Source organism: Poromitra crassiceps (assembly GCF_964638095.1).
Source record: "Poromitra crassiceps genome assembly, chromosome: 1".
NCBI lineage: Eukaryota > Metazoa > Chordata > Actinopteri > Beryciformes > Melamphaidae > Poromitra > Poromitra crassiceps.
In genome coordinates this window covers 117,470,295-117,491,350 of record NC_139623.1, presented here as the reverse complement: position 1 = coordinate 117,491,350, position 21,056 = coordinate 117,470,295, and the positions used below count along the sequence as shown (strand labels likewise).

Below are 21,056 nucleotides of genomic sequence, written 5' to 3'. Positions count from 1 at the left end.
TTTCGTGGTTTCCAATTAAATATTTGGGAGCAGCTGCCAGTGTGCGGACTCTATTTTTTATTACTTACTTGCACTTCGGTCCTGCACCTGGTTTTAACCCTTCACTGGATGTGCGTGCCTTTTTGTACTTTTTACATAATTAAATTAAGCCTACTTACCACTTTGGAATATGTTTTTATATTTATACATTTTTATTTGCTCCCAAGCAGCTACGTTTGACCCTGCCGATTGCAGCTGAATGCTGCATGGAGAAATATCACTAATTCACCGCTGTAAAAAGGTTACTATAAATGTCTCCAAAGCACACTAAGGTGCTCCGTGTGCAACAGAGCTGCTATTTTTATAGGCTATTTATATCAATGAAAACGGAAGTTTTAAAGTAAACTGAAGTTCATTGAAATTAGCGAGGCCCTTTTAGGCTTCACTGATTGGATATATCCCCACACGACAGCGTAAGACTGAAGACTTTTATCATATTTGGCGCCATTAACCACTGACACGCCCCTTGAGGTGTTCCTCGATTAGGTCCGTAGGCGGGGTATAAAACCCTGCCTGCCCTTTCATCTGCTCCCAATAGCAATCTTCACTATTGGGGCGCAGTGTGCCACGACCTAAAAGGCCCTCGCTAGGGTTTAGTATTTTTCCCGAAAGTGAGGCATACCGGGGGAAAAAACATGTAAATTTCTTACCGCAACGATTTTATTTTCCATGGAGTAAAAAGAGAAAAATCCCAAGAATAAGAATGGGGGCAATTTTATTGCACGCTCCAGATATTCTTTCCTGGGGAGCGTCTTTCTCGAGAGGCTCCTGTTCACTTACCCCAGTTGTTCCCAAACTTCGGGTCGCAACCCTAAGTGGGGTCGCCTGGAACCCAATCTAAAGGGAACATCACTGTTGTACATATTATGTATAATAAATAATCAAAACGAGGAGGAAAAAATTTTGACTTCATTTTTAGCCTAAGTATTGTCTTGGCTGAACAACATTCCAATCACAGCCACAGCACAGTAAATAGGATGTTAATGTGGTGGTGGGGGGGTTTGCTTGCGGTCCACCCCCCCACCACAACCACAACAACTCAAAAACACTGCAATGGCAATATTGCGGGATCTCTTGTGTGCGTGTGTGTGTGCGTGCACAGTACAGTACAGTATATAGACGGTTTCAACTCGACAACATAAACATCCTACATTTCCCCCAGCTGTTCCTATTGCAGTATTTGCTAGTACAATAACTGATGTGACAGGACATAAGCTAGGTTCCAAACCGTTGCCTAGCAATCTATAGATGGTTTCAATTCGACAACATAAACATTATAAATTGCCTCAGCTTACTTCCTGTTGCAGTGTTTGCTGATCGAAACTGTTGTCTATTAAATGTTGCTTATGGGAGCAGAAGAAAATCTGTTGCGAGCCCTTCTTTTCATTTGAATCTCTTATGCACGCCCACTGAAAATTTGCATGGAGGCAGGTTATGATCTGGGGGCGGTTGTGGGCAGGTTGTAAAGTCCTGGAAGCACCTGGAAAACACCTCACGCCAACACCCCAGCTCGGATTGGGCTGAAATTTGGCATGGCGGTCGGTTATGATCTGGGGATGGTCATGGGCAGGTCATCAAGTCCTGGAACAACCTGGAAGGCCCTGGAAAACACCTCACACACACACCCTGTGTAGGATTGGGCTGAAAATGTGCACGGCAGTGGGTTATGATCTGGGGAAGGTCATGGGCAGGTTGTAAAGTCCTGGGGCTGTGTGGAAAGTCCTGGAAACCACCTGGAATCCACCTCACGTCCACAACCCAGGTCAGATTGGGCTGAACATTTCCATGGCGGGGGTTATGATCTGGGGAAGGTCATGGGCAGGTCATCAAGTCTGGAACCACCTGGAAAATCCTGGAAACCACCCACACCCCACGTCGGATTGGGCTGAAAATGTGCATGGCGGTGGGCTAAGACCGGGGACGGTCATAGACAGATTGTATAGTCCTAGAAACCATCTGGACACCACCATAATTTCTGGTCAAGCAAAAGATACAGTTGTTGCTTTGTGCCTATTTAACATAAGCAAAGCCGGGTATATACACACACACACATATGCACCTCAGTAAAAAAGGTAGGGGCGGTCGCCCCCAAACTTCCCAACCCACTTTGCTGTGGTTGTACCAGCTGTAGTCTCCAGGGGCCGGTTGCACCAACTGGTCTTACACTGGTCTTAAGCTAAGTTGGTCGTAACTTTACGACCTAACAGCTACGCCGGTTGCACCAAGATGGCTTAAGCCTTATTTTCACTACGACCAGGCGTAACTCCTACGCCTGGTCAGGAGGAGGCGTAGAGCCTGCCTGTAACAGAGATCTCCGCGGAGACCTTTTTGACCGTCATCGTCGTAACACCGCCAGTTCGCCGTCTTTGAAAGCACGACGTTAGATTATAACTAACTAGTTGTGTGGCTTAGCCTTCCAAAATGTTGCCGTTAATTTTTTAGAATGTAATACATAGAATTGGGAACGTTACATTCAATTTCATTCAGACTGTCTTTCTGGCTCAATCACCGCCATTTTTCCCCCGGAGCGAGGGAGGGTGGGAGGAGGGAGGGTGTTTTACAGTAGTGGCTGAGAGAGCGTAGTGGCACAGTGTGCTCCAAGCAGGTCGCGAGGCACATTTTTTGCAACATCATCCAATCAGGGTGCATTCCCTGGCAATTCACATGGACGCGCATTGCTACGACCAGCATAGTTAAGACCAGACATAAGCCGTGTTGGTGCAACAGGCGTAAGTCCATGGTCTTAACTAAGACCGACGTAGGAGTTACGACCAGGCATAGTTAAGACCAGTTGGTGCAACCGGCCCCAGATCAATAAGTATAGTCAGTGGCGTAACATGATTGCCATGGGCCCCGGTGCAAATATTTGCTCTGGGCCCTACCTAACAATTATAGAAAATATGGACTCACCTATTATTTTTTTCGTCAGGCAGATTGTTAGCCGTCTATTGTGCGTCAGGACCCCCAAAGTGTAAACAAGAGGGCCGGCTACGCTACGTGAAGGGATATTCCTCATCTCTTGCTCCAACTCCATATATGGTCAATGATGTCACCAGAACCTCACAGGAGACTCCGCTGAGTACACGTTGGAAAGAGAACGCTTTTTCTATTTTCCCATACGGTGACGCCAATCCACTGAATCCAGTAAACTAAACTTACTGTAAAGCTAATAGCATTCGTTAGCCTAGTAAGCTACATGAAGGCAAGTGCTGACTGCATAAACAGCATGGAAGTTTATTTGGAGTGGGACTGCAGCAGAAACCGTAAGTACGTTACGTCTCCCCAAAGCGAGACTCGCTCTTCATGGGCCCTTGACAGCTCTGGGCCCCGGTGCACCGCACGCACCGTCGATCCTTACGCCAGTGAGTATAGTATATGAGTGTTTTATTCATACCGTTTTGACCTCTGTGTAGTTGTCCAGGCCATACTCTCCCAGCTCCCGGCCGTTTCCTGAAGCTTTGTAACCTCCAAATGGAGCCTGGGCCCCAAACACGTCATAGCAGTTAATCCTGCAGATTACACACGCATGTACACACGCACACGCACACACACGCACGCACGCACACGCACGCACACGCACACACACACACACAATTTTGATTATGAACAAAATTTGAAAAGTACAGATGAGCAACATTAGTGTTTACTGCACCAAGGCTTTTATTCAGAGTTGCGGCACGTGTTCTTCAGCCAAAACAAAAAAGCCTACGTGAGATCAGACCCGCATAGCTCTGAGCTGACGAGGTGCAGGAGAGAATATTTAAATGAGTCCTCTCTCACACCTGCCCACTGTGTCTAGCCAGGTTTCTCACAAGGTGCTGAACTAGGGATGTTCATCAGTTATCGGAAATCGATAATTGATCGTTAAGGAATGGAATCGATCATGTGGAATTCTTATCGATTTTGTTATTATTTTTTTATTTTTTTTGCGGACTAGGTTTGGGTGGAATTCGTTCCTCCTCGCCCCACTCCATTGCACAGCCGACTAACGTGAGGTGGAGCTTCATATAGTCTCTAGTTTTCTGGCTGGGCACGGGCCTTTGTGCCAACAAAACTGTTTTAAACATGGGGAATTCCCACCGGCATGCGCCGGGGACAGCAGAGTGTTGGAGAGGAGACACATTGAAATAAAGAGTTCATTGAGGAGAACACGTTGTCTTTCGTATTTTCTGCCATAGTCATTCATTTTGTAAAAAAAAAATATATATATATATATATATATATATATATATATATATATATATATATATATAAAAAAAATATTATTATTAATATGATCGATAATAGATATTTGATCGTTAATTTTCCCCAATTTTCGATTATGGAAATTTTTCAAAATGAACATCCCTAGTGCTGACTGGTACTCTCATTGGGTCAGCCTCCTTCACTTTGAGAAAATTACTTGCATTTAATTTTGAGAAAGTGAAAATAGGTCTATAGAGAAACATGGCATAGATTAAACAGGCCGTGACATACAGTATTTGCTATATTTTGATAGCCCTTTATTAAAGGATAATTAAACAACAATCACATAATAATTGTAGAAATAATAATAATCCTACCAGACTGTGCCAGCACGGAGCCCGTTGGAGAAATAGTTGGCCTTGTCGAGGTCTTTAGTGAAGACAGCTGCTGCGAGACCATATTTAGTGTCATTAGCTCTGTCCATGACCTCCTCCAATGTTTTAAACTTCAGGATTTGCATCACTGGGCCAAAGATCTGGAGAGAGCAGGAGAGAACACATGATGGAAGAGAAAGAAAGTGGTATCTGGAGAGAGCAGGAGAGGAGCAAACATGATGGAAGAGAAAGAAAGTGGTTTGGTAATGGTTTTAACATTGGCGGATCTTAATCAAACTTAAAGAAAAAAGTATTCATATTAAAATATAATTTTAACATGAAAATAATATTTTAACTCATTGAGTGCCAGCCACTTTTGGAGAACGGACGCTCCCAGTGCCAGAGTTTCAGAGCGTTTTCAGTGATTTCTCGAGGCCCACAGAATATTGTGTGATATTACTATGTAAACACCGAACACGCACAAAGAACGATGAGACTCTATTGTATCAGCAGCAAAAAAAAGTTTATTGATATCATTTTCCGTTCTTTAGTTATCAGCCGGAGAAGATAGGTCAAAAACAGAAAAAATTGGCGTTTCCATCTAGAAGCTGAGATATTGAGCCTTTTGTGAAATATAGCATTTCAAGCAAATCACTGACTCTGAAGCTAATATTTTCTGACCTGAAACATCTGAACAGTAATTTCCTTCAATATAACAGCACCCCCACCCCCCGTTACTGAAAACTCCTCCTCCGTGGGTGTGTCTCTGGTGGCTCTGCTCGCTCTGAGTGCTGCTTGTGTCAGGCGAGTCTCTGCTGCCTGGATGGCGGCCGCTCGTCGCGGCAGTCTGGATCGGGCTCGCTCGTTTCTGGGGTTTCGGTTGTGAGCTGGGATTAAGCTGCGTCCGATTCTGGGCTTTCTGCTGCCCTGCGTGCCCCACCCCCCTCCTCCTCCTCCGTGGGAGTGTCTCTGGGGCTCTGCTGCGTTTGCTCTCGCTCTGCTTTTGCTCTGCACTGAAAAGTGCACTGCATCCCCCCGCTTTTTCACAGCCTGTCGCCAGCTCCCAGCTGAGAATAATGTAACTTTTCAGAAAGACGCTGGTGTCGGCAACTAAATCATATGGAGGGGCTATCGCAGCGGAGACGGAGGGGCAGCAGATTGGCAGCAGATTGACTGCTGTTCACAGGCACAGCTAACGTTATGCTTCATGCATATCGATGCGATTTCCGTTTCCTCATGACTTCTTATCTCTTTTCTCCTGGCCTTTCTCTAATCTGGAGAGCACTGTCGCCACCTAATGGGTCGGTAAAATAGGTTATACACATTCAACATACCCCAAAATTTTACAGGAGATGGATCTGGCTTTGATCCACGTCCCACTGTCAAAAAACGTAATTGACGACTTTAGTCGTCATTGGCACTCAACGTTACTAAAGCAATTGACGACTAAAGTCGTCATTGGCACTCAATGAGTTAAAGTTGCCTGTGAGTGAGTGCGCTTATACTGCATAAGCAAACATAATTGCCTCCTAGCCTCTGCAGCATAAAAACAGACACCCTTAATATCCGACAAACCAGGCAAATAAACTGATAACGGACAGATGCACGCTCCTCCATAATGTAAGGTCCAATATAACGCATTTAAAACTGCACTTACACAGCAGATTACCCCTGTTCAAGTCATCAGCCTATCAGAACAATTTTAGCTTACTAAAGCAACAGATACCAACCAATGATAGGGAAAGATCAGCATCTTTTTGAGAAGATCAGAGAATTCTGTTCTGATGAAGCACATGACATCACATGCCCTCCACCTGCATGTCTACAGGCTGGGAGGCTTCGCTAACCAGCCTGAAAAATCCCTCTCACTCCACTTGACTCGTTCAAGGCCCTAGCAATAGACACTGCAGCCCTTTTTATTGGGCACCCCTTCTTATTGGATTAGATTTAGCTAGACTTTGAGAGGTTGAAACAAAGTTGGAAAATAAATAAGCAGTTATTTTGACATTTTTTTACTTTACTTTTTTCCCTCACAACTATTGGTTTGGTTTGTTATATTAAATGCCTTTTGTTATAATAAATGCCTTTTAGGATAATTATATTTTTGTCGTTTCTTTTCACTGTTCATTTTGAACAGTTCATTATCATATTATTCATTACTAGCTCGATTCCTAGCGCGGCCTCGCCCGTCCTGCAGCTCGCTGAGCTGCCCCTGCAGCTCGCCAAGCTGGCCCTGCAGCTCGCATTCGCAACTCGGCTGCTGTGTGGCCAATGAGACCAGCATCACTGATGATGTCAGATTTATGACATCACTGATGATGTCATCAGTGGGATTTATGACATCACTGATTATGTCACAGTGGTATTTATGACATCACTGATGATGTCACAGTGGTATTTATGACATCACTGATGATGTCACAGTGGTATTTATGACATCACTGATGATGTCAGTGGGATTTATGACATCACTGATGATGTCACCATGGGATTAATGACATCATGGTTGATGTCACAGTGGGACAATCACAGTGGGACAGACAGAGCCTGAGCTCCCATTTATGTTGGGGATTACTTGTTTAAAGCGTGATGGTGAATTAAGTCACGTATGCATGATTAAGTCCATGCATTCAAAATCTTACTCTAGCCAGGTTAGGTACCCGAAGTTGGCAACGCTGATTTAAAAAGCTTTTAATGTGAAGCAGTAAAGCAGGACATTTTTCTTCACCGGCAGTAACTTAACAAAAGTGATACCGGAAATCTGGCCAATCAGAATAGAGTGGGCTCTCTCAGAAGTGGGGGCCTTATAGAGACAGGAGCTAAAACAGCCTGTATTCAGACAGAGGATGAACAGAGGGGCTGCATAAAGAGACAGTACAATATAAATAAGGAGTCTTTTCAACTGTGGCTCATGCAAACCTAGTCTAGTGGAGCTAGAAATTAACCTAACAGGTCCCCTAAGCTAGCTGGCAAGCTCTAGTTCGAGAAATGTAAACTGTCAATCAAGCTAGCACGCATACGTATGACTCTGTATGAGACATTTTTATTTATTGGTGTTTGACGCTTGGGACAAAAAAGGACATTGATATACCACCCATGTATATCTTAAAAGCATAAATAAGGGGATGCAAGACCGTAACACGTTCACTGCCATTGGCGAGTCAACTCGTCAAGCAGAAACCAACGGTTGACTGCCAATGGCGAGTCAACTCGTCCAAAAAAAAAAAAAAAAAAAAAAATTTGACGGTGGGACGTTGATCTAACCCTTTTACATCTGCTATATAAATATGGGAGCCACCGAACGTGTACAACCCATTCCACCGACCCACTAAGTGGCGACAGTGCTCTCCAGACTAGAAAAAGCCGAGCCAAAACTGCAGGGGAACACGCGAGGAAACCATTCTCATACTGTAAAATGGATTGGCGAAAACGCTTTCGCTTTCGCGCATTATCGCGCTGGGAGCTGGCGGTGGGGGATTGCAAATTTGCATAATAGATTATGGGTGCAACACACTTTGAAACACCGGCAGAAAGCCCACAATCGCACGCAGCTTCATTCCAGCTGAGCTCACAACCGAAACGAACGAGCCCCATGCAGACTCGCCCAAAGAGCAGCCGCCAGCAGCCAGGCAGCACAGACAGGCAGAGCCTCGCTTGTACCGCTGCAGCCACGGAGGGAGGAGAACATACACGGAGGGAGGAGTTTGAAGGAGAGGGGGGTTTCCTGCTGCTATGGAGGAAATTACTGTTCAAAACTATTGTTTAGATGTCTGACGTCTTACGCCAAAAATAAATGGTTAAAGTGACTGTTCTATCGAATTTCACAAAAAGCCATTTATCTCAGCTTAAATTTTCAGACGCTGAAACCATGCTGTATTCTACTGCTAATGCCTACATAACTACTAACTCTACAAACTAACTCTTTTAGACAGAGAAAGCACACATTCTATTAGTTCTTTTGAGATAATTTGTGTTCACAAAATCTTAGCAGAAAAGAATCCTCGGCTCTTGAAAGATGAGCCAGAATCCTCAAAAAAAAACCTTGGCAGAAGCTACCTACAGTATTGAAAAAACGGCTGGCAGTGAATGTGTTAAAAGCTAAGAGAATAATAATAATAATAATGAAAAAGGCTAAAATTAACAGGCAGCCAGTGTTTCAAAACATGAGTTATGTGTCTCCTCCTAGTTAAAAGACTGGTTTGATTGTGGACATTGGGAGACAAGAGAGTAGGCCAGTATAGTAATCAAGTGTACTAGTGATACAAGTTTATATAGTGACACAACTTTAAGCCATATTTCTGCTAAGCTAACCTACCTCCTCTCTGGCAATGGTCATGTTGTCCTGGACATCTCCAAAGACGGTTGGCTGTATAAAGTATCCTCTGTCAGCAGCCACTCCTCCTCCACACATCAGTTTGGCTCCCTCTCTCTTGCCAGTGCTGATGTAGCCCAGAATCTTGTTAAACTGCTCCTGATCCACCTGTCAAGTCAAGGCAGAGGGGAGAGGTCAACTAGGTGTGTGTGGTGTAGTTTAAGTTAAGACTGTCCATCTAGTTTCAGTGTCTCAGTTTCACACACAAGGCTTTGGGTGCTTTCACAATGTTTTCTCCCACTGTTGTAATTTCCCAGTTGAATGTCTTGGAGCCTAGAGAAGCTATCTAAAGCGATGGATTTTTCAATAAAAAACATGCAGAGGCTGCGCAACCTCAGCCATCAAAGGCAACTCATGACCTAGCTGAGCTACCTGAGAAGTGGGAAAATCAAAGGGGGCTTCACATTATGACATTATGCCAACCACAAAGGTGCATGATAACACCATCTTAAGGCAGATTTCAAACTAGTGTCAAATATTCAGTTATCAAGACAAAATTCTGATAATTTGCATACTTCATCTAGACAACAGCCTGTATTTTATTTTTTAACAAAGATTGATTTCCATAAGTGGAAAAACTGATGTTTTAAGATGCTCTATTTCCATTGGCTGCAATAGTTTACATGAGGGTGCAACAGTCTCTAACACAGGGAACAACTGTTGCCAAAAAACTCATTCTGAAGGAATGGAAGTCCCCCTCTTCATCTTCTTTTCAATTGTGGTTGATGGACATGACCTCTGTTATACGGATGGAGAGACTTAGGTTCCTGAGGACCAACTCACTTAAAGGCCCATTCCGTTGGTTTTGGCGAGAAATAAATGTGCACAAAGTGTTTATTATTGGCACTGAGTGAATGCGCCTTGACGTAACTTAAAAATGGCGACCAGGGGCGTTTCTCTCAGACCAGCCGTTCAGAAGATACATTGAAAAACCGCAGTTTCGAAGTGGATAGCATCTCCCGCCACAGCTAGAGGATGTGACGTCTCGCGCGTTCACGTCGAGCTTGTCTCTTGTCTGACGCTAACAGGAAATGGCTGAAGTAGCTTTTAACGTTACGGTCGTCGCTAGCTAAAAAGGAAACAACAACACAGACTCCAGAAAAAGTCCAGACTAAATAAATAAATATTTATCTAATGAAGCCCGTCTGGCCAGACAGCAGCAATGTGACCGACATCGGGGGGAAACTAGAGTTCAGGACTGTGTTTTCGGTTCATGAAGGAAACTTGCTGCTTGTAGCTACTGTCACGAACCGGGTGTAGTCAGTGACAAAAGGGAGTCCACACATGAGTTTAAATACCAAAAAGTAATTTATTGTAAACTAAATAAGTCAAAATAACCCCAAAACCAACCCAAACCAAAGTATCAGTATTGGAAAATGGTAAGAATCAGTCATGTTTGCAGTGTATGGATGAGTGAAGTATAGTGTGTGTGAGTGTATGGATGTATGAATGTAAAAGTAAAGTATAATAATGGCAGGACCCTGAGACCTGGGATCAGCAGCTCAGATGAGGAGGAGAGAGAGAGAAATGTCAGGTAAGACACGTTAACACATTCAGTGCCACGGGGTTTGCCAAAAGGTTGCTATAAAGTGCCACATAGGCTCCAATGCATTTTAAAACAGTCATATAATTTCTTTAATAATTACTATGTAAACACTGAACACGCACAAATAACGATGAGACTCTCTTCTATCACCTGCAAAAAAAAGTTTATTGATCCTATTTTCCGTTCTTTAGTTATGAGCCGGAGAAGATAGCTTGATTTGACCAAAAACAGCAATTTTTTCTAGAAACCTGAGATATTCAGCCTTTTGTGAAAGGAAGCATTTCAAGCACATCATTGACTCATTGCTAATATTTTCTGATGTAATGACACCTCAAAAATAATTTCCTTCAATAAAAGTGTGAAAACAAAGGAATTTTGTTTGGCCAAATAATATTTTTTAGCTGCAACCAGCAGCGCTGGCCCCTGCGTGCGCAGACCCTACACCTTCTTGCTGGTCTTGATTTACTGCTGGTGGGCATCAGATAGCCTATTCTAGCTTGTTTGCTCTCTGTGCATCGAGCCTGCTGCAGCTGCCTGGGTCTGTTGTATGCTGTAGTGCCCTGCGTGCCCCCCCCCCCCCCCCCTCCTTCTCCCCCGTTGTGGGAGGAGTGTCTCTCTGGGCTCTGCTGTGAGTGCGTTTGCTCTGCGTGTGCTCTGCACTGAAAAGTCCGCTACATCCAGCTTTTTTACAGCCGCGTGTATTTGTCACCAGCTCCCATGCTTCCAGTTGAGAATAATAACAACTCCACATGCGGATGGGCTGTAGCAGCGGACACGGAGGTGCTCAATTGTGACAGCAGATTGGCTGCTGCAGGGGCACAGCTAACGTTATGCTTCAATGAAGCAGCTGCATACGGACGGATGCGATGCGATTTCCTTTTCCCCAACGACTTCTTCTGTGTGTTTTACTCCACGTTCTCTCATCTGGAGAGCGCTGTCGCCACCTAAGGGTTCTGTAAAATAGGTTAGACACATTCAATAGCTCTCATATTGTAAGAGGCGATGTAAGAGGCTTAGATCGACACCCCCCCGTCAAAAAAACAATTTGGAGTTATTGACGCCATTTGGCGTCGCTGGCACTCTACGGTAAATTTCTCTTGACGCCATATGGCGTCGCTGGCACTCAATGTGTTAAGTAGCCTGCCTCTCTAACCAAGCCCAGGTGAGGAATATTAGGCTGACGACCTGCCCCACTCTGCCAATCACCTCCACTGATGGGAGGTGTCAGCCACAAACAGGCAGAGGGGGAGGGCCGTCACACCCCCCTCCTAAAGAATGTGGTTCCACCACATAATCTAAGAAAAAAAGAAAAACAAATCAATTAGACTTCATATTAAAAGTTAAGTCAATGTAATATAAACATTCAACTTGACACCAATTATTTTAGTGAACATGTTTAAATTTTGCCCCCTGCAGCTAAAAAGCTACACAACATTACCCCCAATATTCTAATAAACAAAAAAAATACCATAATTAACTCCCAAAAGCCAAAACGACTGCCCAGCATAACATTAGCAAGATCCCCAGTAATACCTCTAGTCTCCTCCACCACACCACCCCGCTGCCCCTCTATCAGCAACCTTGGATCCTAAGGAGCAAATTAAGAGAGAAGGAAGACAGGACAGATTAACAGAGTAGAAAAATAGACACTAAGAGAACAAGCAAATAGAACTAGGGCATACGCGAAAGTGCATCCGCTATCACGTTCTCTTTACCTTTGATATGACGGATATCTAAATGAAAAGGCTGCAAAAATAATGCCCACCTCATGAGTCTCTGATTGGGATTTTGGAGTGACCGCAAAAATGTAAGGGGATTGTGATCTGTGTACACAACTAATGGAGTTACCCCTGACCCCAAGTACACGTCGAAATGCTGCAAACCCCATATGAGTGCTAGGGCCTCCTTCTCGATAACAGAATAATTAAGTTGGTAAGTATTAAACTTTCTTGAGAAGAACGCAACCGGCTTTTCGACCCCCTGCTCTCCTGTCTGCAAGAGGACGGCACCTGCCCCCACATTGGAAGCATCCACCTGCAAGGTAAATGGATCATTCAACCTTGGAGCAGCCAACACTGGTGCTGAACACAAGAGAGCCTTTACATTTGCAAACGCCTGTTGACATCTGTCAGACCAGATGTACTTGGACTCTTTTTTCAATAGAGCAGTCAACGGTTCCACCACGGTTGAGAAATTTCTACAGAAGACTCGATAATATCCTACCATGCCCAAAAAGCTCAATAGCTCTTTTTTTGTGGCTGGACGTGGATATTTGAGGACTGCTTCAACCTTAGCCTGTGACATACGCACAGTACCCTGGCCGACCACTCTGCCCAAATATGTGACTGTGGCCCTCGCAAATTCACATTTTGCCAAATTAATGGTCAACCGTGCCCAGACTAGTTTGTCAAAGAGTGCTTGAATACGCTGAACGTGCTCACACCATGTATCACTGTAAATGACGACGTCATCAAGGTAAACCGCACATCCCTCCAGACCAAACACAACCCGGTTCATTAAGCGCTGAAATGTCGCGGGCGCGTTTCGTAGGCCAAAAGGCATCACAGTATAGTTGTACAGACCAGATGGCGTAATGAATGCACAAATCTCCTGTGCTCTTTGAGACAGTGGGACCTGCCAGTAACCTTTTAGTAGGTCAAATTTACTGACAAACTTCGCCGAGCCCACTTGGTCTATACAGTCTTCCATGCGAGGAAGAGGATACGCATCTGGCTTCATAACGTTATTAACTTTACGAAAGTCAGTACACGGTCTATACGTATGGTCAGGTTTCTTGACCAACAGACAAGGTGACGCCCAGCTTGAGCAAGATGGTTCAGCCATGTGGTTATCCAACATGTACCGTAAATTCCGGACTATAAGCCGCGGCTTTTTTCCCGTTTTTTGGGCTTTTTTGGCCCCTGCGGCTTATATAACGGTGCGGCTTATCTATGGATTTTTTCCCAAAAAAAAAAAAAATCTCTCTTTTTTAGCACTCTTTCTAACTATAAATCCACTTCTGTTTTAATTTCCTCTCTTGCCCTCTTTTAACAACATAACATAACATAACATAACATAACACAACACAGGTAAGCAGAAAGAAAAAGACGAAAGAAAGAAAGAAGCAATCACCGCCATGAATGAGGAAATGACTCACCTGCTGGAGGCTGGAGATACACGGCTTGGGCTAAACTTTTACTCCGTGAAACACTATCGATTAAGTCCGACATCGCTCAGAGGTTTGAGCAGCTTGAAAACAAGTTTGAAAACGTGCAGAAGTCCATCCACTCACTCACTAAAGAAAATAATGCAACCGTGAACAGAGTTTCTAAAAAAAGCGCATCAGCGCACTGGAGGACAAAAACAACACAGTGAGTCCGAAAGTGGATAAAATGCAAAAACATCGAAACGCTGCACACGCAGGTTGATGACTTAATCAGCAGGAGTAAAAGAAATAACATTCGCCTGATCAATGTAAAAGAGGGAGCTGAGATTGGTGACATGGACGCTTTCGTGGCAAAATCCTGTGTTACATCCTGGACCTGAAGGAAGGCGAGAAACCACCAGAGGTGGACAGGGCACACCGGGCGCCTCGGCCACGTCCAGACCCCGGCCTGCCACCGAGGGCCATCTTCATCTGCCTACTCCGCTGGCCCGACCGTCAACTCATCCTCCAGGCTGCGGGGAAGAAGCCCCTCACCTGGGAGGGTACGCGCTTTTTCGTCGACAGGACCTCTCCGCGTTGGTGCAACAGAAACGCGCAACATACAACAGCATCATCGAAAAGGTTAAAGTCAATGGATATCGCTTTGGCGTACTGTACCCAGCGAGACTCGTCATAACCATTGATGGACAGCGGCGGAACAAGAGCTCAAAGTGAAACTGCCGAATATCTTTTGAGTTGGACTGGTCAATAGTACTGTGAGTAACTAAAATAAAAAAATAAAAAACGGAATTCTCTCTTCTTTAGCACTCTTTCTAACTATAAATCCACTTCTGTTTTAATTTCCTCTCTTGCCCTCTTTTCACCACACCGCGGACACTGTGTGCACTGTAAAAAAAACAAAAAATACCATTAAAACACCCGCGGCTTATAGTCCGGTGCGGCTTATATAAGAAAAAAATAGTCACCTTTGAAGGTGCGGCTTATAGACCGGTGCGCCTTATAGTCCGGAATTTACGGTAATTCACTTCTTGATCAAAATGTTTGCGCTTGTCAGGCGAAATACGATAAAAGCGCTGCTTTATCGGTACCGCACCCTCCACATCCACGTCATGTTCAATAAGATGTGTGCGAGAGGGTACGTCCGAAAACAGTGAAGGATAACTTTTGACAAGAGCACTCAACTCTGCACGTTTAGAATCATCCAAATAAGATAATACGTGACTCAAATTTTCCAAGGTCTCAGAATTTTTCAACCGACCTTGCAACACCCCATCAGGAATGGAGCCCTCCACGGTACTGTCCTCAAACAGACCCTCCGGTGAGGAAGCCAATGAAACTGTAGCGGTGCAGAGAGAAGGATTAACATCACTCTCATTTCCCCCCTCATCATCTGTTAAACGTGAATAATAAGGTTTCAGCAGATTTACATGACATAACTTTGTCTTTTTCTACTTTTTGGCGTTGCAATGCTGTAATTCTCACCAGACACCTGTCGCACCACAGTGTAAGGACCAGAGAATTTAGCTTCAAAAGGAGAAGTGACAATAGGTTTAAGAAGCAAAACCTGATCACCAGGCATAAACTGTCTAGGCTCTGCCCGCCTATCATACAGACTTTTCATCCTTTCCTCTGATTTACCCAACTTCTCTTTTGCCTTTTCAACACCCAAAAACAACCTCTGTCTGAAACTATTCACATAATCCAGAAGATTTTGAGGGGGTACTGTCATTTCCCAACTGTCCTTTAAGACAGCCATGGGACCACGAACCTTGTGACCAAACACCAACTCATTTGGGCTGAAACCCGTGCTTTCCTGCACCACCTCTCTGGCTGCTAATAGCAACCAGGGAAGTCCCTCCTCCCAGTCGCCGCCCAGCTCTGTACAATAAGAATGCAACAAGGACTTCAACGTTTGATGGAAACGTTCTAGCGCTCCCTGAGATTGTGCATGATACGCTGAAGCCTTGTTATGCTTAATTTTAAGCTGCTGGAGGATTTCCGCGAACATTCGAGAGGTGAAATTAGACCCTTGGTCGCTCTGAAGTATTTTTGGAACCCCAAACACAGAAATAAACTGTGTCAAAGCTTTTACCACGGACTTGGTAGTTATTGTTCGGAGTGGATACGCCGCTGGGTACCTGGTTACTTGGCACATGACTGTAAGCAAATACTTGTGTCCCTGCTTTGAACAGGGCAACGGACCAACACAGTCAATAATCAAATGCTCGAACGGTTGATCAACCGCAGGAATTGGACAAAGTGGAGCTGGTTTGATTGACTGGTTCGGCTTGCCGGTCAGCTGGCAAGTATGACACGATTTGATGTATGCAGAAATGTCACGCTTTAAACGGGGCCAAAAACAATGGCGCAGCACACGATCGTATGTCTTTTTTACGCCCAAATGCCCAGCCAGACTGTCATGACTAGTCTGCAAAACCAAGTCCCGAAACTTAGATGGCACAACAAATTGAAAAACAGGATCGCCGACAAACGTTTCTGCATGAGGCACCCACTTCCGAAATAACATACCATCATGGAGGAAATAACCATGCGCAGAGCTATTTATTACACTAAGTGGCGACACTTTGTCAAACAGCTCTGTCAAACCAGAATCATTTTTCTGCTCCGCAACCAAATCAGCATGTGACATTGACTGGAACTGCTCAGGCAAAGTCAAATTTCCATGGGCAATCTCAGTATCTGCCCCCTGGGTGATATTTGGCACAGCACTAGCCAGGGTCATGGCACGCGTAACTGCACAGGCTGGATACACAACGACGCCATCGTCAACACTTTCCAACTGTAATGGAGTTACAGATAAGTTAACTTATCATTAGAACCGACGAGCCCCCATTTGTCACGAACCGGGTGTAGTCAGTGACAAAATGAGTCCACACATGAGTTTAAATACCAAAAAGTAATTTATTGTAAACTAAATAAGTCAAAATAACCCCAAAACCAACCCAAACCAAAGTATCAGTATTGGAAAATGGTAAGAATCAGTCATGTTTGCAGTGTATGGATGAGTGAAGTATAGTGTGTGTGAGTGTATGGATGTATGAATGTAAAAGTAAAGTATAATAATGGCAGGACCCTGAGACCTGGGATCAGCAGCTCAGATGAGGAGGAGAGAGAGAGAAATGTCAGGTAAGACACGTTAAGTAGCCTGCCTCTCTAACCAAGCCCAGGTGAGGAATATTAGGCTGACGACCTGCCCCACTCTGCCAATCACCTCCACTGATGGGAGGTGTCAGCCACAAACAGGCAGAGGGGGAGGGCCGTCACACTACTGTAATGTGGTTTTCACCAGATAACGTTAGCTGCTTTGCTAATGGATTTTCAAGATTCAAGATTTTTACTGTCACTCCGTAGTACAAGTATCTGACCACCTGGTCAGAAACTCTGCTAACATTACCGTCTTGTGTGAAGTAATGCAACCCTAACGTTACTACCGTTATGCTTATGGTCATTGAACATTATTGTTTGACTGTAGTTAGCTGCGGTTGTGAGTCTGCCTATTAGACCCATAGTAACGTTAGCTTGATGCTATACGCGGCTAACTAATAGATTTAGCTATATTTCTAGAAATTACCACCAGCCCCACTAATAACGTTACTGTCTTGTGTTGATAATTAATCTAACAGTCGGAAATATGCCTAACGTTAGCCTACTGTCTGTTATGTTTACGGTACATTGTTTGACTGTACATACAGGGGGAGCAGGCTATTTCCTGGCTTGTGCTAACATGAGTATCCACTTCCCGCAGCCAGCAGGCTCTGACTGGTTGGCTGCAGTGGGACTGCACATAGTTAACGTTAGCTTGATGCTAATCGCGGCTAACTAATATTAATTTACATTTATAGAAATTACCACCAGCCCCACTAATAACGTTACCGTCTTGTGTGGATAATGAATGTAACAGTCGTAAATATGCCTAACGTTACTGTTATGCTTATGAAACATTGTTTGATTGTTCAGTTTGGTGAACTCCAGGCATTACAGGGTAACATACATACAGGGGGAGCAGGCTATTTCCTGGCTTGTGCTAACATGAGTATCGACTTGCCCGCAGCCAACGCAAGCCAAAACACGACCAAACATGCCACAATAACGTCCCCTAATTCATCCAGAATCCTTCCTGGGCATCTCGAGGCTGATCTGACCGATAAATTGTCCAGTTTGCTGTTTTCAAGTGACTTTTATGAGTTAACGTTACAAAGCAACGAACAGCTCTGCTGTTGCCAGGCAACTGCTTGTGCGCGTGCGAGTATGGTGCCCGCGCGTCAGCTCGTTCACACGCTGCCTGCAGTTACACTAACGGCCACCGGCGTCAGTAATAGTGAGTTTTGACGGATTGGGCCTTTAAGAGGTTTTCGGCTGGCTGGGACCCGTTTCTAGCCTACCTCGATGAGGTTAGGGGCGACAGGTGACCCACCTGGCTGGTTTCTCATGGACCCCTTGTGTGGGATCCCATGCATAATATCTCTTACAAGCACATAAACACCTTATGTGGCTAGTAGCACCACGTTGTAATATTGAATGTCGAATATATATGTATTTATTATAGGGGTGGGAATCACCAGATGCCCACGATACGATACTAAAACGATACTTGAGTCACGATACGATAGTATTGCGATATCGCCGATATTGCGATATATTGAATATTGCGATATATTGAATATTGCGATATTTCGATATATTACGATTTCTTACTTTTTCAACTGCAAATGATGTCACCAAAGGAATACTTTGTCAACATCTGGTTTATATAAGAACAATTTTCCAGTCTGTACATCTGACTTCAACCATTTTATTGCAGCAACATTGTCAAGTAGACAGACCAACAACTTTCATAAAGTCATGTCATAGTTGCATGCACCTGACAAACTGAACTGTTTGTTACAGTCTACTTACAGTCCACACACATCCACACTGGATGTGTGTGTGTGGACTACTGTACTTAGGTAGTTTTTGAACAATGCAACTTCACTTACACAAAACATCTTGTGCAGCCCATTCAGTAACTGGGGAATTTGTAAATTACTGTTATGACAAAACTGTTACTGTTAAAACAAAATGAAAATATGCTACCGTTTGTTTACTGCTGGCCTTGGAACTAAAGTTTATAGTAGCCCGGTGGCCTGGCATGGCCTGCAAATATATATATTTTTTTTTTTGCAATATCGATACTTGGCGTCCAAATATCGATGCAATATCGCCAGGCAAAATATCGCGATACTATGGTGTATCGATTTTTTCCCCTACCCTTAATTTATTAGTAGTGGCCGGGCCAGCGAAGCAGCAGGGGCACTTATTGTATTTGCCTGTATTATTATAAAAAAAAAATCCGGGGAAGTTGGACTTCCCATGCATGAAAATAAACCAAACTTTGCACAAAGGTCCAGTCCCATGCCAAACGTCTTTGACGCAAATTTGGCCCCAATAGTCCTAATGGCGGCACTACAGCGACCGTCTAAAGTTTCAAAATTTCGAAATGTGGGCCCAAATGAGGAGAAACTTTTGTACACTGCAACCTATGGCCAATTATGAAGTCTAAAGACCGCAAAACTGCAAAAACTGTAAAACTAATTAAACCCTACTCCTCCCACATTGTTTCTTCGAACTGCCTGCACTGCCTAAAGAGCATCTTAATTGCCCTAATTACCTAGGGCAATTAGGTTGTATTTGTGATGTCATCAGTCACTCGAGCAATTGTGATGCCATCAGTGATGTCACTCGAGCAATTGTGATGTCATCAGTGATGTCCTAAATACCTTCCTGGCTCACCCTATATAAGTGGAAGCAGTGTGTGTTTTTACACGCAAGCATCCAGTCCCATAAAACACCACCAGCAAGCATCCAGTCTGCAATGGGTTGTGCCCAGCCACGACCCCATTACTGCGCGCAGCTATAATTTGTTTATTTACTTTTCCTTTTCTTGTGTCTGAGCCTGTTCATCTGTCCTGTTTGTGTATTTTTTTTTTATAATATATTGAAGAAGAAAAAAGTTTACATGAGGACAGAATTCAAAGTGCTGTTAAAAAATCTGTCTAAAGTTTTTGAGATACAATTCTGAAATGTTACACAGTTCAGTGTACAGCAAAATGCTTGCGCCTCGCGCATGCACAGTGTTATTCGGCCATTGGCAAGCTCACGGACTGTCTGCTCTGGGAGGATACGCAAGCATTGCCAGGCAGCAGGCTAGTGTGGCTTCACCCTGCCCAGTGGTTTGTAAAAAAAAGTGAGGAGGATGTTGGACTGAGTGGTAAGTTCTGAAAATAGGTGCTCAGGGAATATGAAGTGCTTTGAATGTGGAGATAGTCACAAGTGGTTTGCTTGCCCACACAGGCAACATGAAGTCATGAGTCTGTGTGGCGACTCCAGAGCCATTGATTTTATAGAAATTTTTATGGAAATAAAAGATGTACAATTCAAATATTTTGCAGTATAATGTGAAGATTTTGTCATGAATCCATCAACCACACTAGTCAACTCTCATATACATTGGTTTTCAGTTGAAAAAAGTGTTTTTATGGTTTAGTTACAATTTTGAAGGATACAAATTACTAAAATGTGACTAAAACTAATAAGCATTTTAGTCTAAAGACTAAGACTAAAAGTAAATCTAAAATAGCTGCCAAAATTAACACTGATGGGAGAGTATAGGCCATAGCTATCAAACTGGTAACGAATCCGGATATTACACAAGTAAAAGTGTTAAGAGTTAAATGTTGCTTCACAAATTTCAACATGGTAAATGGTAAATGGCCTGCATTTATATAGCGCTTTTATCCAAAGCGCTTTACAGTCAGTAGGTACATTCACCCATTCACACACCGATGGCGGCAGGTTACCACGCAGGGTGCTTGCACACCAACGGGAGCAATTTGGGGTTCAGTGTCTTGCCCAAGGACACTTCGACATGCAGACTGGAGGAGCCGGGAATCAAACCACCGACCTCTTTTATCCAAAGCGATTAGTGGACGACCCGCTCTACCTCCTGAGCTACAGCCGCCCCCCAACACTTGATACAACCTGTCAACTTTGATTCCAATGCCTGTAATGACTTTTCGTCGACTAAAACGGACTACAACTTTTTGCGTTGTCGTCAACTAAAATTAGACAAACTATCAGGGATAGAAATTATTAAAATGTGACTAAGTGTACATTCACACCATACGGCAATCCCACGCCAAAGCCACGCAGTTTTATTTCAGCGTCGTTGTTAACAGGCGACGCCAAACGCCACGAACCGATAGATTGAGCTTCTGTTTTTATTTTCCAAGCATGCTGCGTGCTGATCCCGAGCTGCCAGGCAGGCAGTCAATGCAATTTGTGAGGGGTGGGAGTGGAGTAAAGTAAAAAGTAAAA

The 21,056-nt window shown here is 44.0% G+C and overlaps 1 protein-coding gene across 1 annotated transcript in view; it reads right to left on the bottom strand.

The window, feature by feature from the left end:
* LOC310782241 (aldehyde dehydrogenase, mitochondrial-like) overlaps positions 1-21,056 on the bottom strand; it is an 87,746-nt gene that overhangs the window by 2,318 nt on the left and 64,372 nt on the right. Inside the window, exons 10-12 of the mRNA XM_083642922.1 lie at positions 8,914-9,078; positions 4,602-4,759; positions 3,434-3,548 (exon numbers count right to left, since the gene is read on the bottom strand). Of these exons, the coding sequence (XP_083499048.1) occupies positions 3,434-3,548; positions 4,602-4,759; positions 8,914-9,078 (438 nt within the window). The remainder of the gene's footprint in view (positions 1-3,433; positions 3,549-4,601; positions 4,760-8,913; positions 9,079-21,056) is intronic.